General features: G+C 34.9%; 1 protein-coding gene across 1 annotated transcript in view; it reads right to left on the bottom strand.

Annotated features, from left to right (window-relative positions):
* Positions 1-6,987: 6,987 nt before the first annotated feature.
* Positions 6,988-20,198, bottom strand: part of LOC129278945 (transcription factor RFX4-like) — a 28,366-nt gene continuing 15,155 nt past the window's right edge. The window contains exons 7-17 of the mRNA XM_064111585.1: positions 19,286-19,449; positions 18,447-18,547; positions 17,635-17,693; positions 17,013-17,160; positions 12,774-12,868; positions 11,858-11,978; positions 10,701-10,820; positions 9,766-9,944; positions 9,016-9,262; positions 7,850-8,070; positions 6,988-7,095 (exon numbers count right to left, since the gene is read on the bottom strand). Of these exons, the coding sequence (XP_063967655.1) occupies positions 6,988-7,095; positions 7,850-8,070; positions 9,016-9,262; positions 9,766-9,944; positions 10,701-10,820; positions 11,858-11,978; positions 12,774-12,868; positions 17,013-17,160; positions 17,635-17,693; positions 18,447-18,547; positions 19,286-19,449 (1,563 nt within the window). The remainder of the gene's footprint in view (positions 7,096-7,849; positions 8,071-9,015; positions 9,263-9,765; positions 9,945-10,700; positions 10,821-11,857; positions 11,979-12,773; positions 12,869-17,012; positions 17,161-17,634; positions 17,694-18,446; positions 18,548-19,285; positions 19,450-20,198) is intronic.

The following is a 20,198-nucleotide window of genomic DNA, read 5'->3' as shown; positions in this document are numbered from 1 at the left end:
CCCTCGCTTCCAAGGGCCACGAGTACTGGACAATTTTGTTCCATTTAAAAATGGTAAATGTAAAACACCCACACACAAAGCACCAAAGGGGGAGGGAGGGAGAGATTATTTGATGTAAATGTAGCATAATATTTAGAGGGGTCCACACTCTACAAGTATTTGGTGTTTTTTTAGTGGATCCCTCCATTTTCTCAGATCATTATGTTTATGATAATTTGCTTATATGAATTACTTTGTTTTACTTATGGATACAAAAATCATGTATTGTACCTAGTTTTTCAATTTATATCGTTTGTATAAGTTTCATTTGCAATTGTCATTTTGATTGCATACGTCCACTTTACTTTGTTCTGTTGAAAATGAAGCAAAACAAATTGAATTGAATATAAAGCTAACACACACCCACACATGAAGAGCTCAGTTGCAAAAGGGGTTAGATACTTTTTTCATCAAATTTATTATTGTTTTTTGTCTCAATGTATAGAGTAGCTCTATAAGATGATAAAATTAAAGAAAAGTTGAATTTCCCATCAAATGTGAACAAAAATGGGAAAGAAAAGTCACCTTTTTTTCAAAAGGGGTTATATCCATTTAAATTTGGTTGCAAAAGGGGTTAGATCCACAAAGATTATTTTTGGAAAAGAATATTTAAAAAAATATGAAGACAGGTAGATTTCTTTTATACCCTTTTATGTTCACATGGTAGGGTATCATGAAGATTTAGTTTCGCATAAGAATATTGGAATATGGGAGAATAAAAGAAAAATAATTTCTTGGAGTTGATCTAATCCCTTTTGCAACCAGTCTTCTGAAGAGCTCTTTGTCAAAAGGGGTAATTAGATCAATTTTTAATAAATTTTATTGTTTTTTGTCTCAAAACCTATAGATTTTAATTCGCTTTGATGATACCAAAGAAAATTTGAAATTCACATTAAAACGTTAATAATAGTGGCAAAGAAAAATCACTTTTTTATTAAAAAGGGATTGGATTCATTTCAGTTTGCTTGCAAAAGGGGTTAGATCCACGGTGATAATTTAATATATATATATATATATATATATATATATAAATTGAAGACAGGTAGATTTCTTTTATACACAATTTAATGTTCACATGATGAGGGTAATACATCATGACAATTTAGTTTGTCATAAGAATATTGCAATATGGGAGAATACAAAAACATGATTTTTCTCGGAATGGTCCAAAGTAGATCTAACCCCATTTGCAAACAAACTCTTCACCTACAAACTCAATATATAAAAAAAGGGACCTACCCCTATAAAACACCAGAGAGCAATATGGGAAGGGGGTGGTTGGGTTGGTGAAAGTTAGATGAAGGGGAAGAACGAACTGGTAATTATTACTCTCTCTCTTTCTTACCTATTCAACAAGAAAAAAAAGAGTTCCTGTCTCACAAAGAGCCTGTATATAGAAGCGATGATTTTTGTTTTATTGTTCATTGTTTTATTATAATGACAATCGTGTTTTTTTTATTGCGAGAACTCAATTTCACATTTAGACAAAATGCAGTATTGTCTCAGAAATGAGCCTAGAAATTTGTATTACATACATACTAACTTGAATTATTCAAGTACCTGTTTCCAGCAACATATTAAGACAGAAAACTTGGACGGAAAAAAAAGTTGGTATAATGACTATCTAGAACCATGGGTGGCGCCGGGATTTATTGACGGGAAGGGGGAGGTGGTAAAGACCACCTAAATGTGACGTTATATATTTTCTAAGTTAAATAAGAGTAGTATGATGGCCCTGTGAGAAGCAGGGTTTCTGAAGCACCCCAATATTTTGCTTGGAGGTGGGGGTTTAGCGTTATAGGGCCTTCTTGTTAGATCACCACCCCCCTCTCTCAAACTTTTGATGGAGTGGACGTGACTTTTCCCCAAAATTTAACAAATTTTATGCTATCTATCCATACCTGGTGTACCTTTCTTTTTGTCCCGTCTAAAATGCTTGAAATTATACATTTTAAGATTCCTTATTTAAACTACTTGATCTTCCATTCATCACTTTACCTCCTACTCCAGCGCCTTGAGCACATAATCAATGTGGATTTGGCGCTTTAGAAATACTCGATATTATTATTATTACTTTGTACAACAAACGTGGGCAACCAGTTCTTGCTTCACATGTGACAGAACGGCGCTTTCGAGATCCCGCTTTTTCCTCTCTCGCAATTATATAGCTGTCATTACGAGAAAGCGACTAGGATTCTGATGTAAAAGTCGAACAATAATTCATCACGTTACCACTAACAACATACATGAACAAATAATTCTTGCTTTGTATACCATCGCAAATGACACATCTGACATCGGAAGGGCGTCGTCGACATCCTTTTCTTCACTGGTAGTTTGTCGTCATCACCAGAAAACGACTCCGATGTCGACGACAATGATGATTGCGATGATGATGACGATGATTCAGGAAATGAGAATGATGGGGACGCTGAATATGATGGTGATGACGATGCTGAAAATGGTGGCGACACTAAAATCGGGAATGTTGACGATGATGGTGATAAGGCGGTCCACGGTAATTTGAAATGAGATGACGACGTTGAATGCGGCAAAGTTGATTTTTCCATTGAAGGGGATAAAGTTGATGACGAATTAGATATCGGCGACAACTGTTGAGATATTGACGAGATAGGCGGTATAGAAGAAACAAGACAATGACTTTGCCTACAATTTTCATTTAAATTATATTCTGGTGTAGAAATACTTGACTCAATACATGACGTCGTTCTTGGGAAACACATGATTTTACTTGTTTTCTCAGAGGGCAATGCATTAGAGTTAGGAATAGAAGTCGAGGACAAAAAAGACAAATCTGACGATGAAGATAAAAACAATCGCATGCATTCTGACGTTAGAGAGCTTCGGGGCATCTTTAATGCACTTCCATTTACATTTGGCGACGATGGCAACGGTTCCGGGAGTAGCGGCGATATCGATGAGCAGTACTGTCGGAAAGTTGACTGATAAAGGGGGAAGGAATATTCTTTGGAATTCCCAAAGCTTGAATCGCTCATTCGATGCAATGATGGTTTATCCTTTTCCACAGGTAAAGAAAACGGTAGACATGTTGATAACAAAGAGGTAGGCCTACGTGTAGTGATCTCTTTATCACTTTTGCCCTTTTTGCCATAGTCATCATCCTTCAGATTGGTCATTTTACTTCTTGAATGGATTTGCATATGTCGTCCAAGATTGCTTTTGTAACTCGTCGCGTACGGACAATACAGACAGGCGAATTCCTTTCGTTGCGCGTGGACATTCGCATGGCGATTCAACAACGCCCTCCTGCAAAATACGCGCTTACATTTCTGGCAGGTGTATCCGAAAAGATGCGCGTTTTGGACGTGAGCTCTGAAAGAAGACTTTGTGAGGAAGATTTGATCGCAACATTCCATCCGTCTCTCGGGGCTTGCACGGCTGTGCATCGTCTCGATGTGCCGTTTTAGGTTCGTTCGACGTCGGGTCGCATAAGTGCACTCGCTACACCTATACATTTTCTCACTTCGACTCATTTCTACCCCCCAGTTAATTGATAGCTGAAAGAATAGAATGCAAGACGCTAGACCCTGGCAATTTTGCTCCGGATCAAGCCGACTATTCGAGTGCACCTATTATCATTCAAGAAGCAATGTTTATCTGTCATCACGTCTTTTAACTTACAAATTTGACGAAAATGTTTTAATTCTCCTTCCAGTGTTGTCTCGTATGAACCTCATCTCATTATTGAGATGTAGACCCTAAATCTTTGTCCTTAATATTGGTGAATGATCTGTAAATGGCACACAAAAGTTGTCAGTCTGCGGTCAACACATGGGAACAATTTTGCAAGCATCTCAATCTCGAAGGAAGCAGACACAACCGTGCAGAAGATAGAGGGAGATTAGTAGCGGTGCTTTGAATGTCTTCAAATGCAGTTATTTTTAGCCGAGTTGCAGAAAATCAGGGAATCTTCATTCAAACCGCGAGTGATGGAATGCGATGAGTTCATCTAAGTTTGACAACAGACTCTGGATGACGTATTTGTTAAGTGGAAAAGGGAAATTCTCTTTCATTGGTTGGTTTGTGTCTTTATGTGCAACGGTGGGCGTGGTGATGTTCCTGCTCGTGCGTTGTAAACATTGTAAAGAAGATGAAGAAGATAGGATATGTGAGTGAGAAGATAACACGGTAGTTGATACATATACATAGAGCGAGAGGGGATCAGAGAGGGAGTAACAGATAGATGTAGACTGTGATCCGGGCTTTGATCAAGAGAGAGAGAGAGAAGGGGGGGGGGGAAGGGAGGAAGACAGCTAAGTAGATCGAGTGAGGTTGAAAAGAATGCAAACGCTATGTACAAAGGAAGATAAGTACAGAAGAGAGAAAGGAATCGAAGTGCGAAATAAATTATTAAGTGTGATAAGAGGCAATTAGAACGTTGCAAGAGAGAAATTATGTTGTATATTCAAAAGAAAATATATGAAAAAGGCCGGGGTGAGAAAAGAGACGAATGAAACTTTACCCATATAAGAGTAACACGTAGAGACATATATTAAGTATATACACAATTTGCTAATGATAACGCAAATGACCATCGTGATGGTTTTCCTAATATTTTATTGATGGAATATTCATCTATAAGAATCGAAATACAAATCACGCAACTGCCTGTAAGAAAGACCTTACAAACCTTGTAACAAAATGCACATTTATGTTTATACAATTGCAGAACTATATAATTAGCATACCTTTGTTTTCTTAGTATTAAATATTGAAAGGAAAAAAATGTTCACAAAGAAAACACCAAGGTACCTGTAACCCACGTATACATGTAAAGTTCTTCAATATAACAGAGAAGTTTGCCTGAATATAACATGAAACACACTTTTTATTGAGCAACGTTAACATTTTAAGAAAACCTGAGATAAAAACGATCTTTCTCATATAATACAAAACCTTACATTGTAAAGGGCAATTAATGTTCTTTATAGGCTTATCTCCTGAAAACGGGCAATAGGCCTATTATTTTGTTGTTTTGGAAAAAGATGCTCCATATATACATGTACTGTCAGCTCAAATCCGACAGAATTATACATGTAGACATGCGTGTATATATAAGCATGCAATAAATGCTTTAATAAATTAACAAATATTCAAATCGAGAATAGTAACCATGGTAACGCTAACGATAGATTAGGGTCAGGATATTCAAGATGGAATAAAATGGTATTGTCTCATCATTAGCAATCAATACCAATGTATGAAGAAAAATGATTGTATACGTTTACAGGAATGTTTTAGTGTTGAGGGGATATTTCTTAATTTAAAAAACACTTTGATAGACAATACAACATTCCAGTTATTATGTTAAACAGATGTTACAACAGTATAAAACAGATCATACATTATACAAGGGCTATAACAAAGGCAAGAGTAGAGTATAATTATAAAAATATAATAAAAATATTGCTTTGATATGACAAATGCCTATTTTCATTGGCAAGAAGGACAATTAAAGATACTTTAAATTTGCATACAAGTAAGTATTGCTGCTTTTGAAAGCATTTTTAAATGAAATCTTTCAGATTCAATATGAAAACGAAATTATTCTTGGTGAAATAAACCTTAAAAAATACAAGTAATGAATTCAACATTCAATCGTCATGTTCCAAGTGTTCATAAGATTGGAAAGACTAATTGAAAGAAAAAAAAAGATTGGAAAGACTAAAGCTGGCGCAAAAAACTTTTGCATAAAATGAAGACGCAGATGTACTTTTAAAGGGTGCATTGTGCAAAGGTCTTGAATATAATGTCTAATTCAGTATTGATCATTAAAGAGTAGAAGGACGATTCATATTAAAAAAAGGCCACCATCACTTATACGGTCAAAGCCATGAAGAAGTACATGCAAATTGAGTGTGATAACTTGGTGTACCACAGGGGTGTCTATTAGGACCCTGACTGCTTTGTAAGAGTCGCTGCATTCAGATTCTGCTTTGGTCAAATGTTTCTGCTTATTTCTGGTGAGAAAAGTTGGAATGAATTTCAATCCTGGCACTTCCCTTTTTTCCGATGAAGGAGGCTATCTATCACTCATTTTCGTCATAGTCAATCAGAGCCATGGGCGGAAATCCCAGGGGGGACGTGTCCCCCTTACTCAAAATAGTAGGGGGGGGGACACAATATCAAATGTCCCCCCACTATTTTTGGTCTTTTATGATGGAAAGAGATTCAAAATCGAAATAAAACATGTATTTTAGGACGAGATGACCTTACTTTTGGGATGGTCTTTTTTTTTTTTTTGCTTGTCAAAATTATTTTCGTCGAAACGACCTTAAATTCGGGGTGTAACCTTTTTTTTTTTTTTTTTTGCTTGTCAAATTTTTCAGCCCCTTGTCCCCCCTACCTTTTGGGAGAGATTTCCGCCCCTGATCAGAGCTGATATCACCATGGGATATTTCACAAATAGTTAAATTCGACTCAATTTCATGCATAAATCTTGGCGCGAAAACATGATATTAAACGCCAATCTCTTTCTTTATACGCAGTAGCATGCGTCCTCTGAGCACGATTTGATAGGCTCCTGGACTTCTTCGTTTTTTTTAAGGTTTTCTACACGTTATAACAACGTCAACAATCAATTTAGAACGTTTTCCAAAAAAAAAATTAAGTCTGAAGCGTCCGATAGGTTTTTTGGGTTCTTTTATCGTTTAAAAAACGTTTTTAAAACGTCTAAAACCTACCACATTTTTACGTCTATAAAACGTTTTCACAAAACGTTCCAAAACCCAACTTGGAACGTTTTAAAAACGTTCAGAAAATGTCCATTTGTTAGCTGGGAACCAACGCGATGATGAGGCTTATACCTGCGCTATTGGATTAAAGTGCGAGTCAAACTTAAATATTTGTGAAACACGCCAGGTCTGTAGCGGAATGTAGTGAAGGAGAATCTCCCTTTTAGATCTTTTAGACGCCTTCAAGAGCTGTTGTAGATTCCTTTACGTGTTTGACTGTTTTCACCACTGTCTGTACGTCGTTGATAATGTATTTATTTCCATCACCAGCGGTCAAGAACTATAAGGAAGGAATTAAATTATTATGCAAATCACAAATGATAGATACCCAACAACAATGGACGAAGGAACGAATGTCAGGATGTGTATGGTTGCATTATGAGATAATTCGTAAATTATAAAAATTTGGATGAAGTGTAATTAGAATTCTATTAGTAATAATGAAGTATAGGTCTAAGAGGATAGGATTTCTCAGATGTTGGGCAGTGAATCTCACACAATGGAATTCAAGCAATCGAAATTCCTCACAGGACCAGTTATCTCTAAAAGGCCCTATCCATTGAATAGGAACCATCTTTTTTCAAGTGTGACGGCAGTGACTACCCATCTTTTATATCTACATGGTATCGAGGAGACGTAAATTTGAATCGAAATTCACATTCATTTCCGAAAATTCAACATTAGTACATTAAGCTTTTATTCCTAATCTCAATTGCAGGGAATCTGATTTTTAAAACGTTTTTAATTTACACCTGCAGTTCTTTTATTCTTTATTACTATTCTACATTTAGAGGAGTGCATATAATACTAAGAAAAAAAAAGTTTATTTCCCAATGATTTGTTAATCTTGGAAAGCAATATCTGGGACTAAGGGGCTTGTTGCAGAAAAACTTCAAAATAAAGTTTTTGTGATTTTTAGAGTTGCATTCAACTTTATGACCATTTCTGCAGTGGGTCCTCACAAGCAATCACCATTTTCTTTAGTTGCTTATTGCTGAAATAGATTTTTAGTGAAGTCAGCCGTGGAAACTTACCTGACCCTTGTGAAGATCGAGACCAGGAAGTACGGGTACATTGAGAGTGAGAACCCGGGGCGCCACAGGGGTGTCTTTTAGGACCTCATCTGCTTTGTTCGAGCCTTTGTTGTTAGAAGGTTTCTGATCATTTTTGGTGAGAAGTGTGGCATGTATTAACTTGGTGGTCACAAAGTCGGATGGTTTACTGGCTGTGGTACATGTCTCTTTGTCTGAAGTCGCTATAGAAAAGTAAGGCAATGATTAACAAAAAATTATGATGAATATGATAATAATAATAAGAATAATTATAATAATGATAATAATAATGGTTATAATAATAAAGGGTATTGATATTACACACATATCCACCCATGGCACTGAAGGTACTTCTATATTTCCTGGCTGGGCCAGGCTACCAATTTAACCACTGCTCAGTTTTTTTGAGGAATTCCTTCCTGTAGACGGTACCCCTTTCCCCCACCTGGGTCCAGTGCAGCACAGTGTAGTAGATAAATTTCTTGCTGAAGGAAACAACTTCATTTTAACCTATAACTTTCTAACTGAAAGGGCAAGGGTGGCTTACGGAGTATTCTCTTGCATTGTTGTTGTTTTTTTATTTTTGTTTATGTGTCAAGTATCTTACTTGGATGTGTAATTTTTTTTTTATCATGTACAGTAACTGTTGTTACATATATTCTGGACCCCCAGAGAAAAACATTGTTATATTAACTAAGTCGAGTTAGTTTATCAAGCCATTTCACCATAATTTTGATTTATCAGGACCTACATTTACCTTGTATTGTTTTTAACTTTGTGATGCGGAAAGTAAATACCAATCCAATACCAACCACTAGAACATGACACTCCAAGAAGCCATGTCTTGAAAGTTTCTTTACCGATGATAAAAACAAAGAAAAAAAACTTAAGCTAAATGATGAAAGAAAACCATAACTTTGGTGATTAGTTGATAGCAAAGAGGAAATATTAAATATAAATATGTCTCTGTTATCAATTCTGTACAAAAGTACATACTGAGCGCTACTTTGCAGTTGATGCAGGGAATAAATAAAATCCTTTTTATTTGCCTGTTGGTGCAAAGTAGAGAATACCTTTATTTTGGCATTTCAACCTCTTTTTTATCTGACATTCAATAAGAAGAAAGTTAATTTCTTGCTGAGTATTACCACTGTTTGGTAGATCAACGACATCAGCAGGTTTCATTGATGAGTCCACAGGGGCGAGGCTTGGTTCAGTCACATCACATGACTTTGTTCCCATCGGTTCAGGACTTGGGTCTACGCCAGATTGAGTTGATGCGGCAAATGCCATTGAGATGATATCTGATTTGGGTAGTACTGGTTTCTTATGCTCGATTATATGGCCTTCAGACGTTGAGCTTTTGGCGAAAGTGTCAGTACTTTGTGTTGACACCTTTCGTTTTAAAGATAAGCAATGTTTGATTTAACTTTATTTCATTTACTAATTTTGATATTTAACGTTTGACATTTGTTTCACAAAAAAAAATCAATAATGTACAACATGAAACAAAAACATTTGAAAATTATACAAATGACATAGTTATACAGTCAGTCAAGAATTATAGTTATAGCTAATTTTGAGTCAGAGAAATATGATGGGACCTACGTATAATACATTAAAGCAAGCTTTTATAACTATAGGCCCCGATGAAGTTGATGTTACAAAGAATGGAAGATGTATCTGATTTTATCACCGTAATAATTGGTTTATTAAAGAAAAAAAGAAAAAGAGGAACACTCGCTCTAAAAGGTCTGGTCCCTATAGTCTCATCTGAGATTATGGACTAATTGAGCTCATGCATATATATATATTTTTTTTTCAAACAAAAAAGCATGATTTGTTAAGCTAATCACATAACAGTACGGTAGGTTATGGTGGTGTAAGTTTAGCATTACCGGTTTATCAGGAACAGTTGTAGGAACAGCATTGACAGCGCTGCAACCCGGAAGTATCGACTCGTCATCGAAGAGGTCACCAGCACCCATGGACATCATCGAACTGGTAGACATGTCAAGGATATCATCACAGTCGTCGAAATCGAGATCGATGTCAGCAAGGAGATATCCGTCGACCACTACCAATGTAAAATGAAATTAATGTGATTTCATTTGATTTAAATTTATTCACATATTTCACAAATCTCATAACATTAACCAGTACTTAACATTAAATAAATGAGAAATGGCATGAACAGTGATAGAAAAGGAAACTAACAAGTGACGGTGTATTGACAAAAATCCATTATTTCGTGGACTTAAATGTGGCCTTATCATTATTAAGTGTAAAACAACGTCGACACGATAGCTCAGTTTACTCTATGAATGACGTTTGTGGGTGTTTTGACCTAACTTTACAATACTTGGAACCCAGTTCATATGTTACTTGGTGTTATCCTTGGAACGATCTTGAAAGCTTCGAAGTTGTCATGGAAAACTTTGTTTCACATGACAGGAAATTTGGACATTGAAAAAGAATTAGCATTGAATATCAGGCTTCCAACCCTACATGTGGGTTTATAAATATAATGCCAATCACAGCGAGACAAGAAACTTGCAAGTCCACAACTTTAATTTCTAAATTCAATCACAAATACTATTATTATTTTTGTTATTTTTCCTTTTTTTTTTAGTAACCAACTTGTGTTTATGTGATTTGCAATCACTTATTAATCATTTATAAATTTTGTAATTAACCTCAATTTGTTATAATTAAAACAGAAAAAAAATTCTATTCATTTTTCCCATTTCCCTATGTTTCACTACTTGAAAATCATATGGGGGAGAAAGGGGGGGGGGGGGTGCCTCATGTGATGCTTGACTGAGGAACTAACTTGGCTTATTAAGATCCATGACACCATTCCAGAGTGCTACTTCGTCCCGCTGATATCGATGTGTCTCAACCATATAGAGAAGATATTCTTCATACAGGAGATTCACAAGATGGAACGAACCTATAGGAAAAAAGAAATTTTTTATGAAAATGATAAAGTAAATCCAAGTCGAATCGAATAATTGATTGAGTACGTTTAAGTAAAATGTGACTGTTCATAGTTTCCTATTAATATTATGTTGATTCCTGAAATAATAAGTTTAGGCATCATCCACGCACTTGGTATCTTCAAAATAGCCCCTAACCTTCACTTTTATATTGTATATCTATCATTTTGAATAAGCTTATTTAGTTGTCAAAGTTTAAAACTGTTCATGATTATATGGAATACGATACACATTACGTATTTTCAATTCGATGTTTACAAGGTTATTTTATTTATCTTTTTCAACGTTCCCAAGGAAATAGAATTATCAACATGGGGGAATATCATGAATATGCAACAAGTCAAATTAATTGTAGATAATGATGGATCCGGGCACATCCCACTTATTTATATTTTTGTTTTTTCTATACATGTATATTATTATATGTTATGTATTACATGCATTTTGTATTTTACTATATTATTTGTGGAGAAATATTGAATAAAGTATTTCTTTGAAAAAAAATATATCTGAATACGGATATTTAGTGTCTTAAAATAGTTCTCAAAGATGAATACACGGACAAACATCTCAAAGATCATGGGCCCGTTTCATAAAGGACTTGCAACTGTTGTAACTTTGCCGTTATGGCAACTACCATGGTAACAGGGTTCAGCAGCCAATCACAATACAGGGGCCACGGAACGGTTTTCAAAGTGGGGGGGGGGGGGGGGCTGACCATGCAAAAAATCACAATCATCAGCCCCCCCCCCGCTTCCGTGACCCCTGCAATAAAGGTTTCCATGGTAGTTGCCATAATGACAAAGTTACAACAGTTGCAAGTCCTTTATGAAACAGGCCCCATGAGTTATTCACACAGAATATTTTGATAGTAACACAAATTTTTAAAATTGTTAAGCCCCAAACTCTCTCTCTTTCCTCCGCTATCTCTTCCTTGGTCTGTCCCACTTTCTAATCCCTACGTTGAATTATTCTTGAATCTTCAATTTACCAAAGCTGGTAGCGCTTCGTAGTGTCTGATCACGTATGATAAGACCACAGATATGACTCCAACCCATGAAGAACGCCCTCTCCGCTTTCTCGTACTGTATGCTATCACGTGGGTATCCTCCCTGTATCAAATAAATGAATGAATGCAATGAGACTAATACCTTGGTCACATTTGCTCTACGGCGAGTCGAAAACAGCCGTTTTATTCATTTTAATTCAATCCACCTATATGCAACTGGTACAAAAAATGTTAAAACGGCTGTTTTCGACTCGCCGTACGGCCACCGTAGAACAAATGTGACCATGGTATAAACAAGGATGCAAACATACACTACTGAATGATGCGCGCCGTATAAGCTAAAACAACAACATCTTTGACAACTGTTTTAAGCTACTGAAATCCTTGCACCCGATTGGCCGCGATACAATTTGTCAAGTGATTTTCTTTGTATCTGATTGGCCGAGATCAAACATATGATTAATTTTCACTGACAACTGTTACAAGCTATTGAAATCATTGGTCTGTTTTCACTAAATTTCTGAATGAGAGTGGATTCATATTTACACGTGGGTTTCTGTGCGAATCATTCCAGGGGCCCGTAACACAAAGCTTAGCAATGATCTTAGAACAGTTTTCTACGATTGATTCCATAGACTACAATGTACAATCAGTCGTAAAAATCAAGCATACGATCAATCGCTAACCTTTGTGTTACGGGACCCAGATATGCTTAAGAATATATTTTGTGATCTGCCATGCGTGAACAACCTACTATATACTTGGTCTCAAATCAAAGAAGGGATTTCCCCTGCACTATTACTCTATTATTCATAATCCAACCATTACAAAATGATTGTGATAGTTATATCAATAAAGGGTTTTGCTATTTTATCTAGCAAACAATTATATTTTGTACCTTTTCGACGTAGAAAGAGCGGACCTCTTCAACCCATTTGACATGATCTTCTACAGAAGCACGTGATTCCAGTAACTTCTTGAACGAGTCCATATCTATACGAGTTGAAAAGAAAATTGAAAAGAGCCAAAGAAATAAACTTTCCACTTATTATAATCTTTTTGTAAGTGTTTACTTGCCTGTAATTCTGTTCCTTATCATCTTGAATATCTGTAAAAAATTATATTGTTATGTGACTTATTCTACTGTATAATAAAAAAACAAATATATGAATTATTCAAGACATGTCTTTGTAAATTATCATATGAATTGCAGAAGGCTAGATCAGTTCAACATTCAATAACGTTCATATTTCATAACAGAATATGTCTCGTGGCTTATAACCTAACATAGGAGCCTAAGATCAGCCCCAATTTTCAATAATTTTATTATTTCACATCAATATATATTTTGTTGTTACTTAATATCTACTTTAGATCAGCCGAACATTCAATCAATTCAATATGCTACAGCATAAGTCTTGTGATTGGTTAATATCTACCACAATATTTCAACATTTAGTAAATTTCATAATACATCACAACAACGCATTCTCGTCATCTGGATGGTAAAAAATAAGTTACTCTTAAATGAACAAAAACAGAATCTATATTGATCATTTCTCCTACATGTAGACTTAAGGCCACCGCACACCTTACGACTGTTCGAGATCCGATTTAGGAACAAATCGCATTTTGCTCATTTCCTGAAAATGTGAATGGAACATATCATTTTATTTGAGGTTTAAATTAATTGAAAGAATACTAATATAACCATTTTGAAAGGTTGCAAGCTTTTATTTTGGAGTAAAGGCCAAATTAGTTTCAAATCGTACGACTGCTATGACGTCATTACGACTAGATATTAAATTCACTTTTATTCTAAGAAGGATGATAGCATAGTCACATATTTGAACATAGGTATTCGTACGATGATTTAGAACATTACACAGTAAGATATTCAAAGTCTCAATATTAGCATCAATTCTACTACATTTTATTTTGAAATCGGGTCGCAGACCAATCGTGAGGTGTGCGGTCGCCTTTAGGCAATACTTATACCTGACCATATTCATCTTTCAACCGGCTGAATCTGTCAGAACTCTAGGTGTTGAACTTGATTCGTCGCAGATAATGTGTCAACAAGTAAATTCCCTTTGTAAAACGCTCAAATTTCATTTATAAATACAACATATCTGGGGTCAGGAAGATGTTGACAGAGGAGGCTTGCTATCATGCTGTTCGCTCACCTTTGTTAAGTCGTCTGGACATTCCAATCCATTTTGTCTAATATTACCATTTCGGGCATTGACAGACTGCAACATATTCGGAATCGTGCAGCTTGTATCATATGAATGGCCAGAAAACACGATCATGTGTCTGCATTGCTCCAAGAACTTAACTGGTTACCGGTCCGAAAAAGAATAACTTATAAAATTGCTTTGTTTGTGTACATGTTCTTAAATAACCTTACACAATACATTTCGTGCTTATTTTCTCCAGTCCAACAATCTATTCATTAAATTCTAGATCCTTTTCCTTTACAGATTCCTAACATGAACTCCAAGAAAGGTCAGCAATGTATTACCTTCACTGGTCCCAGTATCTGGAATAGTCTCCCTGTCAATATCCGTTCTTGTTCTTAATTACGAGTATTCAAAAATACGCTAAAAACATATCTGTTTTCCCAATAATAACCCTTCATATTTTGTAAGCACTTGGAGAGCAGAATTTTACTTTTTGTCATATTATTTTAAAGCGAGTTGAGCATGATAATGGAAAGGCGCTATATAAATGTTTAACGTATGGATGGATCTACCTTAGATTTGTTCACAATATATGTTGGTTTACATCTACCTTGGATCGTCCCCATATTCAATAATTTTAATATTTCACAACCTATATCTCGCAGTTGGTTAATAGCTGTCTTAGATCAATCGAAAATTCAATAATTGAAATATTTCAAAACATGTGTCTAGCGGTTGGTTAATATCTACCTTAGATCAGTTCAACATTTTAGATTTTTGATATTTCACAACAAAATATATCTTGCGGTTGGTTAACATCTACTTTGGATCGTTCCCATATTCAATAATTTTAATATTCCACAACCTATATCTCGCGGTTGGTTAGTAGCTGCCTTAGATCGATCGAAAATTCAATAATGGAAATATTTCAAAACATGTATCTAGCGGTTGGTTAATATCTACCTTAGATCAGTCCAACATTTCATATTTTTGATATTTCACATCAAAATATATCCCGCGGTTGGTTAAAATATACCTCTGATCAGTTCAAAATTCAACATTTTCATTATTTCATAATCTATGCCCCGCGATCGGTTGATATCTACCTTAGATCAGGTTAACATTTGATAATTTTACTATTTCACATCATATATTCCATGGTTGGTTGATATCTACTTTAGATCAGTTTATCATTTGATAATGCTGATATTTCACAACCTTTGTCTCGAAATTAATTAATAGCTGTCTTAGATGAATAGAAAATTCAATAATTTTTATATTTCACGACATATGCCACATGGTCGGTTAATAACTACGATCAGTCCTACATACATATATCATGACTTACGTGTATGTCTAGCGGTTGGCTAATCTACCTTAGATCAGTTTGACATTCGATGATTTTAATATTTCACAACCTATATTCCGCAGTTGGTTAATATCTACTTTAGATCAGTTTATCACTTGATAATGCTGATATTTCACAACCTTTGTCTCGCAATTAGTTAGATGAATAGAAAATTCAATAATTTGAATATTTCACGACATATACCACATGGTCGGTTAATAACTATGATCAGTCCTACATACATATATCGTGGCATACGTGTATGTCTAGCGGTTGGTAATATTTACCTTAGATCAGTTTGACATTCGATGATTTAAATATTATACAACCTATATTCCGCAGTTGGTTAATATCTACCTTAGATCAGTTTATCATTCAATAATGTTGATATTTCACAACCTTTGTCTCGAAATTAATCAATAGCTGTCTTAGATGAATACAAAATTAAATAATTTGAATATTTCACGACATATGCAACATGGTCCGTTAATAACTACGACCAGTCCTACATACATATATCATGGCATACATGTATGTCTTGCGGTTGGTTAAAATCTACTTCAGATCAGTTTAAAATTAGATAATTTTAATGTTTCACATCCTATGTCTAGTAGTTGGTTAATCTACCTTAGATCAGTTTGACATTCAATAGATTCAATATTTCACATCCTATGTCTAGCGGTTGATTAAAATCTACTTCAGATCAGTTTAAAATTAGATAATTTTAATATTTCACAACCTATGTCTTGCGGTTGGTTAATATCTACATTAGATCAGTTTAAAATTAGATAATTTTAATATTTCACAACCTATGCCTCGCGGTTGGTTAATATCTACCTTAGATCAGATTGACATTTAATAATTATGAAATTGCACAACATATGCCTCGCGGTTGCTTAATATCTACCTAAGATCGGTTTAACATTAGATAATTTTATTATTTCACAACCTACGTCAGCGGTTGGTTAATATCTAACTTAGATCGGTTTAACATTAGATAATTTTAATATTTCACTTCATATGTCTAGTGGTTGGTTAATATCTTCTTAAGATTTGTGCTTATTGTACTTCGTCATCAATATAATTTGTGCATGCCATCCCTAATAATGAAATATAATAACAATAATGAGATGCATTTGCATGGCGTCACGTTATGCAAGAAAAGATAAGACCTCGGTTTAAATATTTCTTGAATTTATTTTAATGGTAAATTATTTCAAAGAGAGGGTGCTTCAGCAGAGAAAGCATGCTCACGGTAAGCTGCTCGTGTTTTTGGTGTCTTCAGAAGAAGCTGGTGTAATAATCTCAGGCTACGAGCTGGTGTATATTGCATTACAACGTCTCGTAAACATTTTTGTCATACCATTAAAGATTTCCAAGTGAGAAGAAATATTTTAAATTTTATATGCTTCTGAACTGGCAACCACTGGGACTGGAGAAATGTGTTGATATTTCAAAGTTCAAATTAAAGACCGGGCTATGAATTTTGAGCAGATTGGAATACGATCAAGCGCTAAATTTTGTGTGATGAGGTCGATGACTCGCCACTGGATCTTGGAGAAAAAAAATAGTAAACTAAATATTGAAAATATAAGGATGTACTGACGAGATCGGATGTCCTGTTTTTTGAGAGCTTTTATCTGTGGCATGGTCCAAATGAGTTGGGAACAGACTGTATCATGTTCTGTACGTCTCTCCCAATCCTGTCTCATCTGAGTTATGGTGATATCAACTGTGAGGGCGCTTCGGGTTGCCTGTAAGAGATTTAATTGAATTTCAATTTATTCACCGTATAAGAATATTCAAAATACAAGACAAAATAACATATATCAATGCATACAAGTAGCAACAAATAAATACGATTTGTAGATTCATATAAGAAATCAGAGATGACATAATGAAACGTTATCATTTCATTTATAGGGATAGAAGTTGTTCTTAAGATTATTATAAATCAGCTTGCGCTTATCCAATCGGATGCAAATGTTATCTATATCCTGTTTAATGTATCAGAATGTATATATACCGGTGGAAGCTTGAGTACTTTGTCTTCATATAAATGGACTTTTTAAATTGATTGGTAGAAGCATCAACTGAAAAGTATGACCGCAAGATAATCGATTAAGTGTGTTTATTATGAAAAAAAAGCGCAGTATATCCTCCGAGATAAATAGCAAGAAAATGAGAAAAGCAAAGAAAACTTTATATTTACAGTGACTTATATTTACCTGTGATAAATGTGCTAGAGAGGTCTTTCTTTTCAAGAGCTGCGAAAATCTCTTCACAGCTATAAGATTGGCAAACAGAAAGTAAAAAAGTGAGACATGAATAGTTAAAGGGGTATCTTAAATAAATAGAGTAAAAATCTATAAGCACACACTGAGTTTTATCAAAATCTGATGGAAAATAATGATTTTTTTAATTTGAAGTTCAACAATATTTTGTGAAACCAGTTATATGCATTAGGTGTGTTGATGATGCCATGTCCTCACTTAACTTCCGTTTTTCTTACGTTATCAAATGAAATCATAATCACTTCACATTTTCAAACATGTGTGTAAAACATGTATCAAATTAAACAAAATGTAAAAGCAGCAATTATCTTACATATTAAATCAGTAGTCAGTCCTATCTCGATACTCTTCGTGGACAACTCTGAATATCACTTTAATTGGGGACATGACATCACCAGCTTCTCCAATGCATATCAATGTATCAATATTAATTAATGCATACATTGAACCTTTTACCTAAACAAAGCAAAACATTGAAATGTCAACTTTATCAATGCAAATTTCAGTGTCTTTTGCTTACACTCAAATCTGTTAAAGTCCTACAATTATCAGCTTGGAGCAGCTCTTTGATTTGGATGATTAATTATGGTAATCCTGCACAATACTTTGCACAATGCTTTCATGCGGATTAGAGATGGATTAAATGTTAAAGGAATGTAGATTAGAGAATAGGATTTAAAGGGTAAAGGTAATACTTGGAAATGTCTTAGAACTAGGACGATAAATATTTGTAGTTTATTGTTTACCTTGCATTTTACTCAGCATCAATTGACTTGAGAATGGTTTGAGAACATTTTGCATTATTCGTGGGACTTCATAGGAGAAGTGACGAATCCCTTGCAACAAGCTGAAATAGAATAAAATTCAATATGACAAGATCATTCTCAATGAAATTAATCATTTCATTGAGTTCCAAGGACAGGATTTACAATGTGTATCTTCATATTAAAAAAAATGTACGACTACATAATAATAACACTAATAATAAACACAGTGTTTATTATGCGCCATCTATCTAGTAAACAATGCCGAGGCGCAGAGGGATGAGGGAGGGGGGGGGTACAGAAAAAAAATGTTTGCTCGTGTTGGTATATGGTCAGATCAAATTACCTTAACATATTCAACAAAAGTAAGAAGAAAACAGATTACATGTGGGCAGATTCTTAAGTAACACATGAATTAAATGTGGCTGAAAATACCCAAGCTAATTATTATATTTTCATGTCAACTATGACATTGTTTTCATTCTAGTACAAATAATTATGCTGAGTTACAAAAAAAGTTTTGTACCCACTTATAAAGTCTTCTATTTATCTTACTTAGCAATATCAAAGATCAGGTAATGCTGGCGGGATTATACTAACAACTAGAAGGAACCGTCGTGTAGCTTGATATATTAGAATCAAGGGTAGACCCTTTCACTTTGAGAAAAATTTAACAGCAGCTTCATAATTGCAGTGGCTCACTTTCTATGTGAATATAATCTTAATGAATATCTTCGATACATCCAATCGGGACGTCGCGACGATGATGTGAGGCTTTCTGAACAATTACCATGTTTGTGTAAGTAGGTCCATGTACGTACCTTTGTGGGACAGTGTTGAGTGTACCTGGAATTAGCACAGAAACAATAGTGTGATAGAGGTAGGTATCACAAATGGCCAAAGCGTCGCAGATGGTTGGGATCTCAAGCAAATTCCGCTGTTCGATCTGAAGGCTACCCCAGAAAGTTTGGCAGTAGTATTCCACCTAAGAGGCAATAACGTGTAACATGGAAGTTGCAAGGATTTCTTTTTTTCAAACAGTAATGGGAATAAATGGAGACTGGGTTGAATGCAGTCTCCAGTTGTTGCCTTCGTTTTAGGGTAAGGTATTTGCCAAGAGTCTTATCATTGGAACTTCACATGTTATGTGAGACTAGTTGTATGGAAAAGACGATTCTGAAAAATGACCAGGGCCCCTGTTGCATAAAAGTTACTATTATGGTATCTTTGCCAGCCAATTATGACTTCCATGGTAACAATGCTCAACAGCGAAGCAAATCAGGGATTCCATACAAGTTACCATTGCATGGCAAAATGATGATAATGGTAAAATTTTATGCAACGGGACCCAGGGGCTTGCCAAGTCAAGGCTTTGTTAATCATTAAAAGTATTTTCAATCAGGCAACCACGTATTTTCTTATAATCATAGATAGCTAGGTAGATGGATAGATGGATGGATGGATTTTCCGTCAAACAAAATACAAACACACCTTACAAAGTCAAATATTTACAGAATTTTCAGTCAAACATTAAAAGTACAATTATACACATAATATTCAAGTAAGCAAATTAATTAGTTAAAAAATAAGTATCAATTGAGCAAGAACGAATTTCGATAAGCTAAGAAAAGAACTTGAAGTACATGTTCTTTTATCCAAAACATAATTGCTATTAGGGGTGATTTCTAAGTACTAAAAATATCAACCGGTAAAACTTTGAAGTAATATATTCGC

Source organism: Lytechinus pictus, chromosome 16 (genome assembly GCF_037042905.1).
Source record: "Lytechinus pictus isolate F3 Inbred chromosome 16, Lp3.0, whole genome shotgun sequence".
NCBI classification, from domain to species: domain Eukaryota; kingdom Metazoa; phylum Echinodermata; class Echinoidea; order Temnopleuroida; family Toxopneustidae; genus Lytechinus; species Lytechinus pictus.
Note: the sequence above shows the minus strand (reverse complement) of the source record. Positions and strands in the feature narration are given on the sequence as shown.